Below are 18,449 nucleotides of genomic sequence, written 5' to 3' on the forward strand. Positions count from 1 at the left end.
CTTTACTAATACTAACATCCTTAAATTCCTCATTTTTACTAGACCCTAGGTTCCCCATTACTTCTGGAATGTTTTTAGTGTCTTCGATCATGATTTATTTGTTTATTTGTTTAATGTCCCTGCCATTTCCTTATTCCCCCATTATAGTTTCTCCTGTCTCTGCCTCTACGGGACTCACATTTACTTTTGTCAATCTCTCCCTTTTTACATACCTATAGAAACTTTTACAATCTGTTTTTATGTCTTCAGCCAGTTTACTCTCATATCCCATTTTCTCTTTCTTTATTAATTTCTTTATCAACCTTTACTGAAATTTAAAATCCTCCCAACCTTCAGGCTTACCACTCTTTTTAGCAATATTTTAAGCACAGATTTAAGGTGATTGGTAGAGGGGACATGAAGAAAAACTTTTTCACCCAGAGGGTGGTGGGTGTCTGGAATTCACTGCCCGAATCGGTGGTGGAGGCAGAAACCCTCAATTCTTTTAAAAGGCACCCGGACATACACTTGAAGTGCTGTAACCTGCAAGGCTACGGACCAGGTGCTAGAAGGTGGGATTAGATTGGGCGGCTAGTTTTTTCGGCTGGCGCAGACACGATGGGCTGAATGGATTCCTTCTGTGCCATAACATTTCTATGGTTTCCAATCTAATACTATCTTTAACTTCTCGTTAGCAGTGGTTGGCCCACTTTTCCCCTGGGTTTTTTATTCCTTAAGGAAATGCACAATCATTGCAAATTAGGAATTAATTCTTTAAATGTTTGCCATTGTCTATCTTCTTTATTATTAATAAATGTTAACTAAATGCACAGTAGATTTAAAAAGCCAGTTCCATAACTGTTTGCTCAACATACTGATCTAGAAAACTATCTTGAATGTATTCCATGAACTTGCCCTTCACAATATTACTGCAAATTTGATTTGTCCAATCTATAAAGATTAAAGCCCCATGATTATTGTATGACCCTTGTTGTATGTAACTCTAATTTCTTGTTTTATACTCTGTCCAACACTACAACTACTGATGGGGGGGGGGGGGGGGGGGGTGCCTATAAACTACTCCCACCATCGTTTTCTGGCCTTATTTTTTTTCTTACTTCCACCCAAAGTGATTCTACATCTTGATTTTCCGAGCCAAGATCCTTTCTCTAGTGTCTTTATTCCATCCTCTATCATCAAGGCAACCCTTCCTCCAGATTAATCAAACATTCTGATGTAATTGATTCTGTAAATATTCCTATCAGCCAATAGCTGAGATTCTTTTATCACAATTCCTGTGTATATCCTGACTCATTGGTAAGACAGACTTGCTAGAGTTTGAGGGCACAGTGATACACAGTTGACGAGAATGCCTCGGAGAGAGCACTGCACCCTTGAAGTTTCATGGCTATACAGGAGCACTGAAAAAGTTACTGTGTTCATATAATTTTAACGAATTATCAGAACAGAACCTCCATTGTAACACTTGCTGTAGGCTTCCATCTGATGCTCTGAATTGGCTCCTCTGTGTAAACAGGAATCTGACCTCATGCCTACACAAGTGAGGCTGTCGTCCTTAATGTATGGCAAAGAGCAACCAGAAGCAGCTTTAGAAGATGATCAATACATTGAAAAAAAACCCCGTGGCCTGATATTTCTATATCAATCTTCAGAATCTTTTCAAAATATAGAAACTACCCAAGCACTTGTGTTCTTTTTTTAAACTGAAAAATCCAGTAACGCGTTAATTCTTTGAAAAGTTTCATGTAACCAGCTTGTTATTCCTCTGAAGTTTACCATTTACCTTCGCAGTTGAGCAGCTCGGATTGTTTCTTACAGAGTCTGAAGATCTCCTTCACTATTCGACTCTCTGGTTCATTGCGTTGGAGCTGGAGCAGTTTCTCCTCCAGGTTACGAGCGGTTTCTAGAGAAGGGGCAGGGTCTGGAAAGTGTTATCACAGAATGGTCATTATAGAACATACTCAAGAATTCTAGTAATAACACCAACATTTAAGAGATTACATGAAGTTAAAAAAAAAAGATTCAGGACAGAAACACATGCAGTTCCCAGTAAGAATGAGGCAAACTCGGCAACATTTGAAAGTGCCCACATTTTACAAATGTACTTAAATGTCAAATCAGTATTTCAACTATGTGCAAGAGCTGCTGTGACTAACCATCCCCAGTAATAAACCTTTTACTTTGGCCATCTCTCTGGACAAGTGTTCCAATATTACATCCACCTGGGTACCCATTTGCAACTGTGTGCTACAGTAAATTGCTTTCAAATAATTAAATTGAACCATAAAACAGCTTTATGGTGCACATACAGGTGCAAAGACATTCCCAAGTAGTACTTTAAAATCTACAGCAATAGTGTAAGCTATTCTTAAATTACTCTTGGGCATTGACTCCTTTAGCATAGGTCTCTCACAGATGAAGGTCAGGTCAATGTAAACCTAGTGGATTGTTTTTTTTATACAAGACTGGTGTCTAAGATGACTTGTTTTTCACTGGGCCCTCTTGGCTAGCACAAGACTCACTGAGCTGAGTAAACGTGTGACTCTGGCACCATGTAAGCTGGTCAAAGTGTCACAACCAGCTTGCACACACACACACAACTTCTTTACACAATCTACAAATGTGAGCGTGTGACTCTGCTCACCCTCACAAAACGCACATCAAAATGTAAAAGCGACTTTACAGAAGATTTGATGGTAGATTTACACCCGGGCTAGTTACTGCACTCTCGAGTGCCTTCCTTTGTCCGAAACACTCTTAGCAAGGCATTTAGTTCAGGCTCTTAAATTATATTTAAAACTAATTTCACTTTTCCATTCTACAGAAAGAAGGAATATCTGAAACAGGTACAAAACCAATGGGACTGTTTCAAGTTAGTCTCTGGAGCCCAGTTTTTAGGCAGACAGAGAAATATTTCTTTTTTAAATTTAACAAAAAAAACCCAGAAAAAATATATTATACAAAGTCGGCTAAAATGCAGTATTATGATTTAGAAACGAAAGGCACCCAATGTTTAAAGAAGAAACAAAGGCAACAGTGCTCATCATGCTCAGGAAAGCACACCAGCGTAGCCGCAAACTGCTCGCATCGATCTGAATTTTCACTACACCTTCTCACCAACAAGCTGATCTGACTCAATTTTTATTTTATGTTGAATCAGTATGAACAGAAAATGCAAAAACAAAACCCGACAAATTATCAAAGGAAAAGGTGCCACGCACTAATCTTCCTCTTCCTCTGAGCTAAGGTCTGCCTTATGTCCAGCTTGGGTCAGATGCCTCAGATAAAACGATTTTCTTTTTGGGATGAATGGGCTCCCATTCACTTGAAGTAGGGTTTACTGAACATTCTATCCTATTCAAGCTTAGTTTCAGATGGAAATGAATGAATGAATGAATGAATTTTTAAAAAAATTAAAAATGATTAAAATTGATTGAAGAATCCATCTCTATCTTCGAGGGCATCCTCCATATTGTGGCCAAATCACATTAACCACCATGATTATTAATTCTGCAGTTTAAAAATAATGTGCTGGAGGCGAGACCCAGGTAATCTGTGCACAAGCACACACACATTGGTGTCTATTCGCACATATACAAATGCTCTCCTGGGAACAGAGAATAGGAATTGCATTAAGGCTTTACTTCTGAGCACTTACACATTTTCTATTGATTATTCAGATCTAGATATAGAATGAAACACTATTATCCCATATCTGGTCAAATGTATTATCTGTGGACCTCTGCGCTCTTGGATAGATTTTCTAATCAACATCTTTGTTAAATTATGGTTTTGATTGACAGAATGCCACACAGCTCGGGAAGGTTAGGGTCTGTACAAGGCAGAGTGCAGTGAAAACCCAAATAAAGCTGTAGTGATACTCCAAAGAATTTTCAGTCAAAGCTAATACAAGATGATTATAAAGCGATTAAAAAAGCCCATCTATAGCTACTTAATTTGGAGCACTGATGGATGAAACAAACATTCTACACGGGGTGTGATAAAGGTTAAAAACTCAGGTTGCAAAGTTTTGTAACTGCAGATTTTCTGCAAGCTATTCAATCACAGCGCAGACCATTAATTAGCTGTGACGTCAGAGGTTCTACTGCTGTGCAGAGACTGGACAGCAGCGCTGATTGTTTCATTGTTAAACACATATATTTGCACTCCACCTACTCAACTTAATTAATTACCAGTTAGAAAGGTTCCTAATCAGATGCAACAAACCTTAATCAAAGATGAAAAACTCCAGTCAATTGTGGATAGTTAGGGACCATGAATAAGATAAAATGCTATTCATGCTCAAGCACATCTCCACCTTGAAAAGGATTTTTTCAAATTGTCACTAATCTGCTACATGTTGTTTCCCACTTAATGTAAACCCAAAAATAAAGTTCTTCTTGCTCTGACTCAGAAATTTGTTTTCAAATAGATTTTGTGCCTGAACATCTCATATTATGCGTTAATCAATGCTGTACCGCTATCTTGAATTTTGAATAAAAAGATTTTCCATGAGTAAGTCAGGTTGCACATTTTAAATATAAACAACATTTAAGTTGCTTTATTCCACCATTACGGAGCTACACAATGTGCCGTGGAATTATTTGGGGGATTTTGATTCCTTTTATTAACTAAAAAGTTAAGATAAATACTCATCTTTGTTTTTAAGACAAAGAGCCTGGAATTTTCCTTTCAATTTCCAAATGGATAGCTGTCAAAACATTCCTCTCCAAAGGTAGGCTTCTTGCACTCCCATATACTTACTGGGAAACACAGACTGGTGCCACACCAGTAAATCTGGTTGAATTCTAGAAGCTGCTGTTTTTTTCTCTACGTCACTCTTGCTTTGCACAAAAGTTGCAGCTTTCCTCACTATATAAAAAAATCTGAATTCTCAATGAGTTATCCCAGGCAAATTATATTTGAAATGTTGCAAGAATCATCTGTTTTCTTGACTGTTCCACAACATGAGAAGCTGGCACACTCTTCAGCATGTTGATGAAAATCACAATAGCACACTTGAAAATGTAATCTTTTAAAAAAGCGATTATGTGACAGATTTTAACACTGTCACTCACTTGGTGACAATGGAGTAGGTGGTGGGGGTAAGTGGGTGTTGGTCGCACAGTGTTCCCAATACATTCCCCCCTCCAACTATCTTTATTTAAATAGTTATTTTGGTAGTACAGAGACTTGAGTTTTGCTGAAAACAGAGACATTTTGTCAAAGCTTTTCATCTTGCACTCATCAGGACAAATCGCAAGCATAAGGGAAAGCAACAAATTTATGCTGTATGAGAAGAGAGTGCTGATTGGTAGAGGCGTACCATGGAGAATGCACCAGTTTATGGTGACGACAGTTAATTGCCAAACTTTGTTTGAAATTTAAACCAGGCAGCTTGACTCTGATTGGTCAACAGAGCCGATTATGTCACTGATGTTGTGATGGCATACATACCTCAGGATGCGAGGGGGCTGCATGGAGCCGACCTCAGCAGCCTAACAATGGCGGGAATTGCAGAGTGGCCAGAGGATTACTTATGGGCCACGATGGGCAGCAGTAATCAACTCAGGCTGCACAAGAAGGCCTTGGCCCTTCCCAACACTGATCTTGCCTCTTGCGCCCAGCACTAATATCAGCTGCCATGAACCCATGCCCCAGCACTAATTTTAAGCCAGAGATTGTTCCTTTGGGTCCCCAGGCTCCTGGCCTGCCAGTCCCCAACATCACTCCTGTTGGCTTTTGGTGGGAGGTTATACAGCTTTATTCAAATGAAGCCTGGGAATTAAGAAGGCTCGGCGCTCAGGCTGATCTCCCCTGGGCTTCTCTCCCGCCCACTCCAAACATAATCCCCTACCCCAGTTAAAACCTACCCCTACAACTCCAACCTGGCACAGCCCACATGGACAACAGAAAATAACTTATTTTGGAGAGATGAAGAAATTTTTTTTTTTTAAATGCAGAAAATTAATGTGTTAAAAAAATCACATAGAAGAGGGCTGCGGGGCTACAATTTTTGCATTTATAAATATTTTACTGCAGTAATATTTACTCGGCGACCTGGGAGGTGTATTATATATGATAGTTAGCTGTTAATAAACTTGTTTGAGATCTTCAATCAACCGGACTCCATACATCTCATTTATGTTGCATCAGACAACATAAAAAGAACTCATTAAAGGAGGAGTATTAAATCTATACATATATAAATGATTATTAGCCGGAAAATATAAAGTTATAAAGCAGTTCAGTCAATGAAAGGTCACAGACCTGAAATGTTGCATGGGATACAATGATAGCTGATGGAGCAGCAAATGAGGCGGGGAAGATGGGGATGGTAAAATTGCACAGGAGGCGGTATTTCGGAAGCCCAATGCTCGGAAGTCTGACCCGCATTATGTCCGGCAGCTGGGAGGCAACAAAGCAAACATGTTGCAGGGAAGCAGCGGGAAGCCAATTGTGATCATTAGAGGTACATAAATCTCAGTTACATGCAACTGAATGAAATTTAATACGACCTTGCGAATTAAATGTGCGGTGCCCGGGGATCACAGGCTGTCAGATCCCCAACCTCCCAAAGGTGACAGCAACCAGGCATGGCCTCATGTTCTGAGGGGACCATTGGAGCTGCCTGCCATTGGAGTGGAAACTTTTGTGGAAAGGGGAGAGGAGGCCATCGCAATCACTCAGCGAGGCAGTTCAGAGGGGCCGAGGGGCAGTCACTCAACAGGGTAACACAGGTGAGGTAAGCTCTTCAGTGGCCACAAGGTCGGACCTCTCAGCGGCTTCCACAGTGATCTGGGAGGGTCACCGTCTCTGCAGTGACGTATGGCTGTCTTTTAAAAATGGCGCTAGCACAAAAGGGCGGCACAGTGGCGCAGTGGTTAGCACTGCAGTCTCACAGCTCCAGGGACCCGGGTTCGATTCTGGGTACTGCCTGTGTGGAGTTTGCAAGTTCTCCCTGTGTCTGCGTGGGTTTCCTCCGGGTGCTCCGGTTTCCTCCCACAAGCCAAAAGACTTGCAGGTTGGTAGGTAAATTGGCCATTATAAAAATTGTCACTTGTACAGGTAGGTGGTAGGGAAATATAGGGACAGGTGGGTATGTTTGGTAGGAATATGGGATTAGTGTAGGATTAGTATAAATGGGTGGCTGATGGTCGGCACAGACTCGGTGGGCCGAAGGGCCTGTTTCAGTGCAGTATCTCTAATCTAATCTAATCTAATCACCTGCCCTCACATCAGCTGACACCGGGATCGACACCTTCCTGCCCACCCCCAGCACCTTTTTTTGGTCAGGCCCCGCGTCTCCATCTTGCTAATTGGCCAGCTGGCACATAATCGCGTTCGACCAGCTACTCCTGCCCTGAACGGAAATTCTGCCCTCTTCCAAGTCCGCCACCGAGACCTACGCTGCTGACATTAAATTCCACTGTTAACTCTGTTTCTCTCTCCACAAATGCTGCCGGACCTGCTGAGTGTTTTCTGTTTTTATTTCAGATTTCCAGTATCCGCAGTATTTTGCTTTTGCAATCTCTCATCAGGCTAGTCTGCAAGAATTTGTACAATTCTCTGCATTAGGTTGTCCCTTAATGAAAAATCCGCACGTTCCCCGTGGCCCTGCAGCCTCACCTCTGAAAATCCATCCATTTGTAGAAAAGCAATTAAAAATCAAGTTCTGTGGAGAAACTTTCCCTTTTCTCTCCGAAAATGCATAAATAACATTTTCAAGTCAAGGTAATAGGAATGTACAGCATAATTCCAGGGCTTAATCTGTGCCTGATGTTCATAGGTTTAATATATACACAAAAGTGACACTTGCTTCTACATTATAAATGTGTGGCCTGAATTTTATCCGCACGCCGCGCTCTGCGGCAGCATGCTTTGAACTCGACGGGGTGCCCGCATTCAGCGCCCACCACCAAACCCCCGCAAAATTACGCGCGGGGGCTCAGCATCACTGCAAAGTGCCACCCCCTCCACATTACGTGGGGAGAGGCGGGACGTCCAGCGCAGTGAGGAACCATTTGACAGGTGTGCAGCAGGTGCTGGGGCCCTATTTAAAGCGCCCCAACACCTGGTTCCTGACAGCTGTCAAAGAAATACTTCCCTCACTGTTGAAGAGTAGGGCTGCTGTCAATCTGGCAGCAAAGCAGAAAGTGCTGGAGAAACTCAGCAGGTCAGGCAGCAACTGTGGAGAAAGAAGCAGAGTTAACTTTCAGGTCTGTGAAAAAGTTAACCCTGCTTCTCTCTCCACAGATGTTGCCTGACCTGCTGAGTTTCCCCAGCACTTTCTGCTTTGCTGCCACATACTTACCCTGCTGCGTCTCAGCGTCCTGTGAAGTTGTGATCCTCTTCTTCCACTCAAGTGTTAAATTGCTTCTTGTAGGTGTGCCACACATGGGTGAATAATCTTAATTTTGCACATTCCAGGACGTGAGACTTAAATGTACCATAAAAGGCAAATCTTTTCTTTTTTTTTTTCTTTTTGGGCCTCCTTATCTCGAGAGACAATGGATACGCGCCTGGAGGTGGTCAGTGGTTTGTGAAGCAGCGCCTGGAGTGGCTATAAAGGCCAATTCTGGAGTGACAGGCTCTTCCACAGGTGCTGCAGAGAAATTTGTTTGTTGGGGCTGTTGCACAGTTGGCTCTCCCCTTGCGCCTCTGTCTTTTTTCCTGCCAACTACTCAAGTGTTAAATTGCTTCTTGTAGGTGTGCCACACATGGGTGAATAATCTTAATTTTGCACATTCCAGGACGTGAGACTTAAATGTACCATAAAAGGCAAATACACAACAGAAATAAAACCATAACTGAAAAATATTTATGTACTATGGGCTTCTAATCATCTGACTGTGAAAAGCCGCAGACTAATACGCATTTGGAATCTGTATTCATTTCTCTGCTAATGATTATGTGAAAAGACGTATAACTGCAATTAAACAATCTTTGTTAAATAAAACAGGAAAATATGTTTATATTCTAGCTGTATTGCCAACTGCAAAATTACACCAATAACTGTGATCAGCTGCCTCAGAAGCAAAGTGTTCGTGATCATGTGTCGATGTGTAATAGTTGAAAAACCATGACAACAGCACAGATTTCCTCACTAGTCCTGCATTGGTTTTCAAACATGTGCAAGACAAACCCTGCAGCCAGAAGTTAGAGCAGTTGCACGGTGGAGTCACCTCTGCATTTAAAAGGACTACACCAAAGGTCAAGGATGGCAGAGGGGTGCTCTAGGGTGGCCCCACAGTTCTGCGGGGATCCCTGGTCACTCTCCTCCAGGCTGTACGGGCAAGGCGAGAGGCCCTTTTCATCTGCGATGGTGAGAAGCGACCCGCCCACCTGAACAGGGCAGCCTAGCTGGAGATGGCAGAGGAGGTGAGTAGCCATGGGGCCAATGCTGGAAGGGGACGAACGATCATTCCCCCAGCCAGCCAGTGCGCTCTAGGCCTCATGCGCACAGGGTACGACCACCAAAGTCATCCACAGCCAAAGGGCAATCTCATCAGCAACCTTCCTCCAGTCAGGCTACTAGCATAGAAGTGGCACCACGTAGGAGTATCCGCAAGTATTTCCAAAAAGCATCGTGATACAAATGGGTCTGCATGGGTGACACAACAATGTAGAAAGGCCGAAAACAAAATTGTCTTCACCAGCATGTGCGTTGCTTTTACTGTGTGAATGAAATGTGCCAGCATGTACCGATTGTGGCTCCTCCCATTACATCATTGGCCTTTCAGAACTGCCCATGTATGGAATATCATTGCCATGCCAGTATCACTCGTGTGTCTCCACGGATGCCGTAAAATGGCTCAGTCTGCTGCTAGTAATGGTGGCGCAAAGATGTTGCAGATGCAGACCATGGAACAACAGGTGAATGAGGGTGCTGTGTAACGTGCAGAGCCCACAGCAGTTCCTATGGCGTGGAGAACCTTGGTCAAAGTGGCGCTGCCGTGCATCCCTAGCTCGCTGCTCACCCTGCATGCAGTGCCTGGCTGCTCTCTGTCCTCCCATATGCCTTTACTGCTGTAAGTCCACAGCGTCCTCATCGCCTGAGGACGAGTCCTGCTCATGTCTCTCCTCATACTGCAAGGCCTCCCCCCTAGTGAATGTGTAGTTGTGCAGAGCACAGTAGACAGCAACGATGCGAGCTACCCTTTCTGGCTTGTAGTACAAGGCATCACCCGATCTATTCAGGCAGTGGAATTGCATTTTCAGCAGGCCGGTCGCCTGCTCAATGCTGGCTCTTGTAACTCCGTGGCTGGCATTGTATTGTTCTTCTGTAGCAGTGCTGGGGTGTCTCAGTGGTGTCAGCAGCCATGTCTGCAAAGGGTAGCCCTCCAAGAAGCCACCCCTCCATCCGAGCCAGTTCAGTGAACAGCAACGGCAGCTGGGACTGGGGCAGGATGAAGGCATCATGGCAGCTGCCTGGAAAGCGGGCACAGATTTGCATGAATCGTTTCCAATGATCACATATGAGCTGCACATTGATCGAGTGGAAGCCCTTACGGTTTACGTATTCAGCTGGTCACCCAGCGGGAGCCTTGATGGCCACATGGGTGCAATCTATGACGCCTTGGAATCCTGCGATGGAGCCGAAACTGGTGGCTCTGTGGGCTTGGTTTTCCTGGTCCGTCGTGAAGTGGATATGGTTACAAGCCCTCTGGAACAGGGCATCAGTGACCTACCTGATGCAGCAGTGCACTGCTGACAGTGTGACCCCATAAAAGTCTCCGGTGGGCCCCTGAAATAATGCAGAGGTGCAATAATTGAGAGCCGCTGTCACTTTGAGGGCCACAGGCAGAGGATGTCGCCCGAAGCCCCTGGGCTGCAGGTCATCATTCAGTAGGGCACAGAAATGTGTCACTGCCTCTCTCGACATCTGCAGTCACCTCTGACACCGGCACTCTGACAGCTACAGGTATGTCATGCGGGTCCTGTAGATGCAAGGCAATCTGTAGTGACGAGCTCTCCTTGGCTGCTGCTGCTCACGACCGGGGGCCTCTATGTGTGCTGCAACTGCCTGTTGATTTTGCCTGCGGCTCATATGTATCCTCTCAAGAAGCACATCAATGAATACAGGGGAACCATCCCCAACTTTAAGTTGAAATTCAAGACGGTTTCTTCAATTCTTCGAAGGTTCCTGACAAGGCAGTGATTGATGTTGAGTGGTACATCAGGTGCTTTCATGCAGCAGCTATGTGGCATGGCATGGCATTGCCCAACTTAGCTCCCATTAAGAGTGGCACCACATGACCACATAAAAATTGTACAAGCTGCATCGAATGGCCCACAAGACATATAAGCTTCACACACCTACCGCCTCTGGTACTCTCCCCACATACAAGGTGACTGGAGTGCCATTGCTCCTTCACTGAAAGAGGTAATCAATGGCACAGAGCTGCCGATCATTACAGGGGATGGAATCGCAGTGGCTTCCGACACGTCGGCAGAGTGAGACCCCTGAATATCCCCCGCACTCCTCCCTTCCAGTATGCAGAATGAGACCCCTGAATATCTGGACTTACGTTCGCTGGCGAAAACCTCTGCCTCTGATGACCCGTCGGTTTTCCTGTTCGTGAACGGGATTGCACGTGACAGTCGCCCGTTCAACGTAAAATTTGGAAGTGTGCATCGAGAGGCGGCGGGATCAGGAGAGGCAAGTACTGTTTTGTATATGGTAATTGGGTTGCCGCCGCACCGATGTCCCTCCGCAATATGCGGCGGGCCCTTCTTGATGTCGCAGATCGAGGCAGGCCTCTCCCTGTAGAATTTTACCGGCCCCTGCGCTGTGACCCGCGGCGCTGGGGGCCGGTAAAGTTCAGCCCTATGTGTGTTTGTATGTGCAACTCACTCACAGATCTGTGTTCTCCAGTCAAAGTGGCAGACTAGTTCACAGTCTGCTGATGGCACACTGGGTCCTTTATTCATAAGAGCAAATATGCTGCCGTCATCTATTCTAAGTATGCAAGGCACCAGGTGAAATGAGTGATAGAAATGTTGATCATTCTTGTCTGAATTATCAGGAGTCCCATGTGTAACCTGCTGAATCTCAGATGCTTTATGCACTCTCCTTCCCAGGAGGTTAAAAACCCTGCAAGCTGTCAGACCATAAAAAAACAGAAAGTTCCCCAAAATAGTGGAGGAAGGAGGATTCAACAGTCATCCCACAAGTAGGAGGAGGGAGGGCAGAGTGAGCAATGTTCTCTGTTACTCTGTACGGGTTTCACTATATTTATTCCAATAAACATTATTTTCAGGATACACCTTTCCCATTAGTTTAGATAACACCCAAAAGTTTTTTTTAAACTTTGTATTACTTTCTTTGTATCCCTTTGTTGCTTTTTATAGACCTCCCAGTCTGCTGGAATTTGACTTTTCCACATTTCCCTTTGCCATTTTATCTCTAAATTGTTTCTTAAATGATACCAGGACTTTTGCTTTCACTACTCTATCTAAAAATGAATTCCAAGTGTTAGTCACTGTGTGACGAAGAGAATCCTGATACCAGTCTTAAATCAACTTCTATTAACTTGAACCTGTGACCCATTGTTCTCCTCGTGCGATTTTAATTAAGAGTAATATTCTAGATTTACAATTTCCTTTCCCTTAGCTATCATACATTTCAATGAAAATGACATGCAGTGCACTGCTACAGCGGAAAATCAGTGTTTTCCAACAAATGTCATCTGCATATTTTTGTTTCCGCCATAAATATATACTAACTATCTACCCTGAATTGAAATTCTGACCCAATATCTTTTCCATCACCAAGTCCATTTCCCTCTAACATTGCCCATCTTTGCCCCTGTCTCAGCCTCACCTGTTGTTGTAACCCTCATCTGTGCCTTTGTTACTGCTAGACCTGACTATTCCAATGCTTTCCTGGGCGGCCCCCCCACCTTGCAACCTCCGGAAACTTGAGCTCATCCAAACCTCTGTTGCCCAAACCCTAACTTGCACCAAATCTCATTCACCCACCACCCCTGTGCTCACTGACTCACACTGGCTCCTGGTCCATGCCTTGATTTTAAAACACTCATCCTTGTTTTCAAATCCCTCCATGGCCTTGCCCCTACCTATTTCTATAACCTCCTCCAGCACGACAAACCTACAAGATCTCCAATACTGGCCTCTTGTGCATGCCTGATTTTCATCACTCCACCACTGGCAGCTGTGCCTTCAGTGCCTAGGCCCTAAGCTCTGGAATTCCTTCCTCTATGCCTCTCCACCTCTATTTGCTCCTTCAAGATGCCCCTTAAAACCTACCTCATTGATGAAGCTGTCTTGTCCTAATATCGTCTTAAGCGAATCACATAAAACTTTGTTTGGCAACACTCCTGTGAAGTGGCTTGGGACCTTTCAGTATACTAATGGTACTATATAAATGCAAGTTGTTGTTGTTCAGTTGTTTGCCCACCTTCTTAAACGTGCAGACTCTCACTGGGTTGTGGTCCTACATGTGACTCGTACTAGTGCCCATCCTTCATGTGAGAGCTTAGACAGTAGGTGTTGGCCTTCTATTTTCCCTGGGGCAACACGACTGAGCCCTATCCTACCACATCCAATACCCACACATGTGCACCTCCTTGCAGAGGTCATTGCAGAGTGATCAGAGGAGGAACACAATCTAATCTTTCCTTCCCAGAGCAGGAATTGAAACTGGGACTTTCCTAGTCTATATGAACCAGATGCACACTATGTAGCGTAATTATCATGAAGGGATAAGTTTCCAGTGTGTTACAATCATGGTTTGTATTAATTTTCTACAGGTATCTTCTAATTTAGGATTTGAATTTTTTTTAAATGCAAAACAAATGAAAACACCTTGTTTGAGAAGCTGGCAAACAAGCCTAGTGTGGTTACAAATCAAAGGGTGGCCCATGTTTACTTAGTAAGGCCATAATGGGAAGTGTTAAGACCCTACACAATGGGAGCCCCTCTTAACTTATTGATGGAGATGGTGTGGCTGCAGTTACCTCAATCAGGGGTTTAAATTATTCATATGATTTCCCAGAAAAGGAAAACATTTGGAGTTGGAAATAATTAGTTTAAATTGCTATCTGGGATATCCTACGTGCACCACATTGCTCTGAAGATAAGTGATGCGGGAGGTGCCTATTGGTGCTTAGATCTGTGTGCTTGCTACAGAGAAAACAGTTGGCTTTTGGAAAGCTGTTGGCTTCAGACAAGTTGGCTTTTGGAAGTTAGTTGGACTCAGGAGCAAAGAAACCAGGGGTGTTTCTGATTTGAGTAAGGCCCGTGCTCAAGCTGGGAAGTCCAGATTTGAGAGGTGATTTCATACCTCAAAAGACAGCTGAGAACGAAGGAAATTGAAGTGAATTCCTAACAGCTGTGGTACACTTTGGATTGGTCCCAGGAGAAGTGAACAAACCACCAAGATCTTGTAACACATAGGGGAAATTTTGGGGCGAAAGAAGAAGTCAAACAGGAATGTTCTGTTGGAATTTAGAGTTTAAAGTATACATCTTCATGTTCTGTTAAGATTTTAAGTTTAAAATATAAATGTCTCAAGTTGTTGTGTTAAGTTAGTAGTGTTTTGCTTTAACTCTTGTACAGTAAAGACTTTTGTTTAAAACATGAAATCTTGTAGCATAATTCTTTCAGTAATAACTAAGAATTCAACATTCTCTTTTTAAAAGTTAACAGTCTCGACCGAGATCATAACAAGTGCTTCTGCATTGCAAAAGTTAGATTTTCTGAAATGCAGGCATGCCTTTACAAACAGCTGAATGAACCCTTTGTCGTATTCCAGCATATTATCCATGGAAATGCAAGCGCTCACATGGTCACAGCAGTCCTGACAACTTCACTAAAAACATGGGGTGAAAATATACACACTGGTATGGTCCTTCTGTGAAGGAATTTAGCAGTGAAACCACACTGTCACCATTACAGGAGCAAAACAAAAACACATGCAAAAAATCAGCAGCATTTACAATGATGAAAGCATAATCCTTTAAATAAAAATAGAAAATGCAGGAAATCTGCATCAGGCCAGTGACATCTGAAAGAGAAAGGTGCTACCCTTTCTCCTTCAAGGTGACTGCGAACTATAATTTTTAAAAAAAAGACACTGGCCCTGATTTTGTGGTCAGCAGCATAGCAACAGTGCTAGCCATTCACCTCACTGACAGCTGCCTGTAAAGTTTCCATGGGCTTCAGAGTGCTGATTTGCACTGATTTACGGTCTGTTCCAGTGTACCGGCCTCTACGGGGAACAGTGGTGCCTGTGAGCAGGGCAGGAAATAGCGAGGATTTTAAATCAATCAGATTGAAGAATCTTCACTGAGATATACAGAATTCAAGCCAGGAAGTAAAAAGCAGGAGCTATAAATTACATTTAAATCACATACAAAAAGTGAAATAAAAATTGGGAAAGACAGGTGGGATGAGGAGAGAGATAGGGAAGGACAGAAAAGTTTTTTTTAAATTCTATTAAAAAAAAATCTCTAACACTAATCAGCTTCTAAAGGAATGAGACTGCACACTTGTAAAATTACATTTTCAGGGCCAGAGAGGTTGTTTGCTGGTAATCATTACCTATCACACCATTATTTACCCCTTACTCCTGAATGTACCAGCCCTAACTTTTTCTGGCATCTTTAGTGGGGACAGAGTGTGCAAGCACCCCAACCTCATGCCATTACCGTGATTTTGGTGCCGAGTCCATTAGCGAGGACTGTTACAATACACCCTGTGCAACAGCAATGGTATCTTCTGGACTTCCATATTTAACAGCACATGTATGGAGGTCAGAAGTTGCTATCCAATTTACTCCATCATAACAGTGAGCGCTGTAAGCCTCAGCATTATTCTTATTGCAAAATCTGGGCCAATAAAGCAGCAAATCACTGGTCAACACAACATACAGGCGTACAAAACTAGTTTGCATTACCAATATTCTCCACTACAATCACACAAGAAACCAGTGATAATCTCTTTCACAGCAGAACCCAAGTTTGATTCCTGTAAAGGACATGCTACTTATTCACTAGCATTGTCTTTATAGCAAGATTTGAAGAAGGCTAACATTAACATGGCAATTATTTTAATAGTAGAGAAACACATTCCCAACCAGAGGGCTGAGTTCAAACCAAACTACATTTCTCCAAGAGTTCTTCCGGGCCTATAGATGGAGCAACAGTAGCAGTCACAATGCATCAGCTTGAAGAAATGAACAGCTGCTTGGGGCTATCCTCCTCTGGTGTGTGCAGCAGGTTTCTGGCTACTGTGAGGCTCACACACACAACTCAGAGGGGAAACATGGACAAGTGGCAGGAAAGAGGCCATCAAGAATGTCACATAATGCAAACCTGATCAGGAAAATGCTGTGTTGAATTTAGACACAAGGGAGAAGCGGAAAGCTCACAGAAATACAAGTGAACTTACTTACTAATTAATTTGCAGTTATTTTAAGTAGTTTGCTTTTTAATGCAATGCATAACTGATAATATTTGTTTATTTAAACGCAGATAGATGTATAGGTAGCAGAGGTAAGCAGCTGCATGCAGACCTGTAAGTCTTTTCTCTGTCAGTTTTATGCCATCATTAGCAGGTCCCTGCTCAGTAGGGTGTGCCATTATGTCTCCTAAGGGCAGTGTAATTATGCTTTGACATAATTAACCCAGTGAGCCCAGGAGGCAGGCCGGCGAAAAATTCAGCTCTAATTATTTGTTATGTGCATGCTAATGAGACCAGCTGTGCTACCATCATACAACACGAGCAAATTAATTTACATGACTACATTTTGTGAAGGCTTTAGCTGATGCCTCACTTTAGGTTGTATATTATATGAGCTTTTTCTATTGAAAAATATGTAAACGACTTTACATATCAGTCTGTCAACACGACTCATCTCAGACTGAAAATAAGAAGCAAATTTTAGACTGTTTCCATGGGAATATATCTAATAAAACAGAGACTTGTATACAGCTCTGATATAAAAGCTGGAAAAACAGTTCTTCCTTAATGGCTTGAAGATATCCACCATCGCCCGTGCCGATTCTGGGATGCAGTACAGAATTAAGATTCACAAATGGAACAGAAAAAAACAGAACAGATCTATAGACTTTACACCAACTTCGATGTAAAGGTTGAGTTCCTAACACAGCAGTAAAATTGTTCTGAAGGACATTATGGTCACCAGCAGCACTGAGGTGCTTTGCTTTGGTAGTAATGAGACCCTCAGGGCTGCTAATAACTGTAAAGCTCACAGAAAATGATTTTATAACTATTATTATCTGTGTCGGTGTTAGATTTGCAATTATCTGTGCTCTGCTTGGGCTTAGTTACAGTGGCCAGAGATTTAGTTCAAATGGTTACAGACTGTTGCAGTGCCATATTGAACACGCTGGTGTTCCAGTACTGTATTACAGAGGATGCATAAAGTCAGTGGTCACTTGAGTCACTTCTGTACCAGGTTGTATGGTCTACTCCTGCTCCTATTTCTTATGTTCTTGTCACCACATGTTGCTGACTTTTAGCCTGGCTCTGGACCAGGTCATTCCTACGTTACAACAGTGACTACACTTCAAATGCACTTCACTAGCTGTAAAGCACTTTGGGATGCCCTGAGGTCATGAAAAACACCATATAAATAAATATAAATGCAAGTCCTTCTTTCATTTGGCTGCATAGATTGACAATTGCATGTTATATGAATAAAATGTGCTGTAACTGGTCACATCCAGGCTGGGTTACCAACTAAGAAACACAAATAACCCATTCTTCCACAAGATTTTTTTCCCGGTTAATTAGCATCTCCCCTCAGCCAATTTTAAAGTTACATTAGTTTGCAGCTTATTTTTTAGTTTCCACCAATGTCACCCAAACAAAACTGCATCAATAATTACGATGATCTGTTCATTTAGTTGGATACAGAAAATAGTTTGTTCAATTTAATATTTATAGTCACATCATAAACGGGGGGAGGGGGAGGAAGGAGCGCACTGACATGTAGCAAGAGGCTTCACCATTCTGTCTACACTAGTCGTCTGACCGCATAATGGCATTTGTTCTATAAACAGGCTGAGGAATAAAGGCTAGAATTAATAAAATATTTGTTTGATTTGTGATGTCAGACTTCCGATAATTTACACTTCCATGTATTTCCATGTTTAATTAAAAGTGTGAAATTACACCAACTTTGTTTTATCACATCCTCCTCACTGACAATATCAAGCACTACTTGCTACCAGATTACAGAGACATTAAGCCATGGCATCACCATTATGATGGAGCAGTGTAGGATGCCCAGCCCGAGATTCTGACGATTCCATCTCCTCCATTTGATGAATTTCCACAGAGAAAATAACTAAGTGTTGTTTTGGAATATTATAATAGAACAGTGCAGAGGGTTAAATCAACAAGAAGAGCAGTCATGAAAAAAGCCAGTAATGAATGAGCATGACGATGCCTGGAGG

At 42.9% G+C, this 18,449-nt stretch overlaps 1 protein-coding gene across 3 annotated transcripts in view; it reads right to left on the minus strand.

Moving 5' to 3' along the window:
- Nucleotides 1-18,449, minus strand: part of cux2b (cut-like homeobox 2b) — a 305,195-nt gene that overhangs the window by 85,964 nt on the left and 200,782 nt on the right. For all 3 annotated transcript variants that reach the window (XM_068054960.1, XM_068054959.1, XM_068054961.1), the window contains one exon: nt 1,784-1,921. In XM_068054960.1, the coding sequence (XP_067911061.1) occupies nt 1,784-1,921 (138 nt within the window). The remainder of the gene's footprint in view (nt 1-1,783; nt 1,922-18,449) is intronic.

This window comes from Heterodontus francisci, chromosome 23 (genome assembly GCF_036365525.1).
Source record: "Heterodontus francisci isolate sHetFra1 chromosome 23, sHetFra1.hap1, whole genome shotgun sequence".
Taxonomy (NCBI): Eukaryota; Metazoa; Chordata; class Chondrichthyes; order Heterodontiformes; family Heterodontidae; genus Heterodontus; species Heterodontus francisci.